We start from the raw sequence: 4821 nt of genomic DNA, 5'->3' as shown, positions 1-4821 counted from the left end.
AAAATATTTTTTTCAAAATAACATTCATGCATCATCTAGGTTAGATTGCATCATAAATAGTTTTCACAGGGCTACACGTACATCCTTTTGATCAATTCAAGAGTTTAAAACTCAGAAAAAATTATTTTCTCAAAGTTGTTTGAATTTTCTTAGAAATCGATTTTCTCAAAACATCAAGATTTCTTCAGAAATCGATGTGATTCATGATTTTCAAAGTGTTCCTTTTCTAAGAATTCTTCCACATTTGAAGCATACATCATATTTCCAACCTGCATTTTTTAAAATTTCATAGCACATGCATGATTCTTTGTGCATTTAGAAAATTGAATATCGATTTAGACAAGTTGAGCAAAGCAAAGCACGTGGTTGATCCTTGGTTCAATTACCCCTGGTTATGGTGCTAGGAACGGTTGAACCTCATACTGATAGGTGAGTCTCATTCTTTGGAATTATTCTGCATTTTAAAATAGAGGTGAGTTATTTTCAAAATCTTTTTCAAAGGTCAGTTTGACTTGCAAAAGTAAAATTTTGCAATGATAACACTGATCCTTGCCCAATAATGTGCAAAGCGGTCGCAAGATTTTGCTAAAATCTTTGATGAACTGCCTATAAAATTTGACATGCCCTAAGAATGAATGTATCTGCCTCACCGTAGTAGGTGGAGTCAATCATAAAATCGACTCAACTTTGGCTCTATCCACCTCAATCCCTCTCTTGGACACAATGTGTCCAAGTACTATCCCCTCTTGGACCATAACGTGGCTCTTCTCCCAACTAAGCACCAGGTTAGTCTCTATACACCTACTCAGTACTCAAGTAAGTTTCTTGAGATAATTTTCGAATAAAGAGCCATACACAAAAAAATCATCCATAAATACCTCCATGACATCATCCACCATATCAAAGAAGATAGTTATCATACACATCTGAAATGTCACTGGGGCATTGCATAGCCCAAACGGCATACGTCTGAATGCAAAGGTGACATACAAACATGTGAATGCGGTCTCCTGATCGTCAGGATGGATAACTACTTGATTATATCCAGAGTATCCATCTAAGAAACAGTAGTAGCTCTGTCCAACGAGTATCTCCAAAATCTGATCTATGAATGGCAATGGAAAGTGGTCCTTTTGTGTTTCTACATTCAGCTTCCTATAATCTGTGCAGACTCGCCACCCCGTGGTAGTCCTCATTAGGATACTTTCTCCCTTCTCATTCTCTACAACAGTGAGTCCTAATTTTGTTAGGCACAATCTGAATCGGGCTGACTCACTGGCTATCAGAAATGGAGTATAGGATCCCAGCATCCAACCACTTGACCACCTAATTCTTCACCACTTCTTTCATGTTGGGATTCAGCCTTCTCTGCATATCTCGCACCGGTTTTGATTCCTCATCACATTGAATCTGGTGCATGCAAAATGAATGATCTATCCCTTTCAAATCTGCTACCCCCAAGCCAATAGTTGCCCTATGCTCTTGCAAAATGTCAATCAATCTATGCTCCTGCTCCTCAGTGAGTTGCGATGAGATGATCACTGACAATGTCTCTCGTGCTCTCAAATATGCATACTTGAGTGAATCTAACAAGGGCTTCCGCTCAAGCTCCAAGAGAGACTTTATCGATGACCTAATTGAGGTCTCTGCAAGTGGTGGGAGAGGCTCTAAACTCGCTCTCCAAGGATGGGCACCTAATGAAACAAAAGACACATCTACATTGTCACTATCACTATCCTCTATAGTATAATATAATTCTAAGGAATCATTTGTCATGTACATCTCGAGATGTGCTTCCACTAACTTTTGGACATCAATCTGGAAGCACTTTGTATCTTCAACTGGACCCATCGCGGCATTGAAAATGTTTAGCCTGACATTTCGATTGCCAAACGATAAGTTCATGGCTTCGATTCTACAATTGATACATGCATTGGAAGTCGCCAAAAATGGTCTGCCCAGAATGATCAGAGTCTGGTGCTGGCTATCCACTCCCTCTATATCAAGGATGATGAAATCGACTGAGAAATAGAAGTCCTCCACTTTCACTAGCACGATCTGCTAGCTGTAGTGTAATTGGGGTCGGTCTCATTTCTTCTAGCCCAAATGAATCATAGAAATATCCAGGAAAAATGTTCACGCTTGCTCCAAGATCGAGCAAAGAGCATTCTATCTGAATGTTTCCTATGATACATGAAATAATCGAAGCACCAGGGTCCTTAAGCTTTGGCGGAGTCTGGTGCTGAAGCACCGAACCCACATGCTCACTCAAAAGGACCTTGGTAAGAACTCTTCCTTTAGATTTCTTCTTCTGAGTGCATAGTTCCTTGAGAAATTTGGCATAATCTGGCACCTGTTGAATGACATCAAGCAAAGGTAGGTTAATTTGCACCTGCTTGAAGATCTCAAGTATGTCCTGGACCTTCATTCCTTGCTTTCCTTTGCCTATCAGAGATTCTAAGGCTTTCAGATAGGGTGGTTTGGGGATATACATCGGGGGGTCCTTCTTCTTGTGAGAAGTCTCACTAATATCCCTAGCCTTGACAGAGGATGATAACTGGGACACAGAAGATGGTCTGGTCAGCACTGGTTCAACAGTCATCGCTCTACTCTCGACGTGATACTCACGTCCGCTCCTAAGGGCCATCACTACTTTGGCCTGTTGTTATGAATCTGTCATGTACAGGTCACCTGGCATCTGTTCCTTGCCCTTAGGGTTCATGATAGTCTGACTCGGCAAACTTCTCTCAAGCCTCCTATTTAGCGCTTCCGCTAACTGTCTCATTTGCGTCTCCAATTTTGCAATGGATTGCGTATGGGAGTTTAGCATCTGGCTACACTTCTCGAAGGCATTCTGATTAGAGGTTTTTACCTCTTAAAATGCTTGGAAAAGTCTCTCCTCAAATTATGTCTGTGAAGCAGACTCCGGCGACGGTTGGGAGGAGTAAGGAGTGGCTTGAGGAAAACTCGACCTCTGAATTATCTGAGTGAATGGAGGCGGTCGAGTGGGTTGTGAGGGAAAAGTCTGAGTGGAAGACTAGGAGTTCTTCCATGAAAAAATTGGATGATTACGCCACCTCGAATTGTATGTAGATAAAAATGGGTTGTTCATGAGTCTACTGTATCCCTGAGCGGCCTTGTTATCATTGCAAAATTTTACTTTCGCAAGTCAAGCTGACCTTTGAAAAAGTTTTTGAAAATAACTCGCCTCTATTTTAAAATATGGGAAAATTTCGTAGAATGGGACTCGCCTGTCGGTATGAGGTTCAACCGTTCCTGGCGCCATAACTAGGGGTAATCAAACCAAGGATCAATCATGTGCTTTGCTTTGCTCAACTTGTCTAAATCGATGTTCCATTCCTAAATACACAAAGAATCATGCATGTGCTATAAACTTTGGAAAATGCAGATTGAAAACCATGATGTTTGCTTTAAATATTTGAAATACTTGGAAAAGTGAATACCTTGAAAATCGTGAATTACATTAGGAAAATATTTCTGAAGAAAAGGAAAATTGTTTTCTGAAGAAATCCTGAGTAAATTTTGAGAAAATCAATTTTGAGGAAAAACCAGAATGACTTTGAGAAAATCGATTTTTCTGGATTGAATTTATGAAATAGGTAAAAAAGGATGGGTGTGTGGCCCTGTGAAATCCTTTTATGATTCAATCTAAACCTAGATGAATGAATGAATGCAATTTGTAAAAATATTTTCTTAAGAATTTGAGGAAAATCTTTGAAAAAGAGATTTTTGTGCCTCATAGAATTTAGATAAAATAAATTCTTTACATATCTCTGACTATGGACACGAATACGTATTGAATATATCTCATTTTATTCTAAAAGGAGAAAATACTTCGAAAAGTTTGGAAAACATGCTATAATTTCTGAAAATGCCTAAGAGTGTAGGTCATTTATGGCTTAGAAAAAGATGATAAATTTGGGTTTCGTTCGTATTCTGACTATGACCATAAATATGAAACTCACCGAGTTTATCAACTCCTTAGAAGCTAGTGCATATGCCATTCGTGTAGACCATGGTGAGTTTGAATATGCATGAATCATCATCCATCACACATTGACATTTATATAAAGAAATAAACTATATGCAATGCAGTCCTATTCTAAGCAGGAAAAATAAATTCTTATTCCAAATATTTACAATTATAATTTACATAAAAAGTAAAAAGAAAAGAAAAAAAAATATACTCTTGAATGTCTCTGCAAAACTAGAAAACTTGTTAGTGAAAATATGTTAGTTTTTCTAGATTTATCCAATAATATCTAGAAATTACTGAATTTATTTGGATATAAGCCTTTTTCCATATTTTTTTGAGATAAATATAATAAAAAATGATATAAAATTGAATAAATAATAAAAATAAACAACTTTGAAATTCAGAATTTTGAGAAAATAACAAAAATACCCCTGAAAACAAGACTATGGCCTAGAAATCAGGATTTTCAAAAAAGATTTTTGTGAAACTTTGGATTTAAGGATCAAATAGATTCAGATAAACACCAAATTGGGTGTGAAGCACCCTAGCATGATTATAAACATGATCAAACATTAAAAACATCAAACGTTTTATAAAAAAATTGAAATATCACAAAAATAGTGACTTTCATCAGTGTCTTACTCGAACCGGGACTGTGCGGGCACCCTATTTTCATGATTTAATCAAATAAAATACCAAATAAATTCAAAAATCTGTAAAAATCAATATGTATAGTTTTGATAACTCTAAAATTAAATTGCAATAAAAAAAATATGTTTTTGACATTATTTTAATATAAAAATTTAAATAAATCCTAAAATACG

At 36.8% G+C, this 4821-nt stretch overlaps 1 protein-coding gene across 1 annotated transcript; it reads right to left on the bottom strand.

Annotated features, from left to right (window-relative positions):
• Positions 1 to 812: 812 nt before the first annotated feature.
• On the bottom strand, positions 813 to 2647 carry LOC149828762 (uncharacterized). Its single transcript, XM_090017136.1, has 3 exons — positions 2212 to 2647; positions 1404 to 2021; positions 813 to 1279 (listed from the first exon to the last, which is right to left on the bottom strand). Exons 1-3 carry the CDS (start codon positions 2645 to 2647, stop codon positions 813 to 815), a joined length of 1521 nt encoding a protein of 506 aa, XP_089873262.1.
• Between the last annotated feature and the right edge of the window lie 2174 nt (positions 2648 to 4821).

Source organism: Nuphar pumila, chromosome 9 (assembly GCF_984573655.1).
Source record: "Nuphar pumila chromosome 9, dmNupPumi1.hap1.1, whole genome shotgun sequence".
Taxonomy (NCBI): Eukaryota; Viridiplantae; Streptophyta; class Magnoliopsida; order Nymphaeales; family Nymphaeaceae; genus Nuphar; species Nuphar pumila.
This window is presented reverse-complemented; position numbering and strand designations above follow the sequence as displayed.

Excerpts from the sequence above, each read along its gene's own strand:
- LOC149828762 (XM_090017136.1), bottom strand. The coding sequence starts at position 2,647 with ATGGCCCTTAGGAGCGGACGTGAGTATCACGTCGAGAGTAGAGCGATG. Across the intron at positions 2,022-2,211 it reads GCCAAAGCTTAAGGACCCTG|TCGATTTCATCATCCTTGAT; the intron begins GTGCTTCGATTA and ends TCTATTTCTCAG. Across the intron at positions 1,280-1,403 it reads TTGCATGCACCAGATTCAAT|CCAGTGAGTCAGCCCGATTC; the intron begins GTGATGAGGAAT and ends CATTTCTGATAG.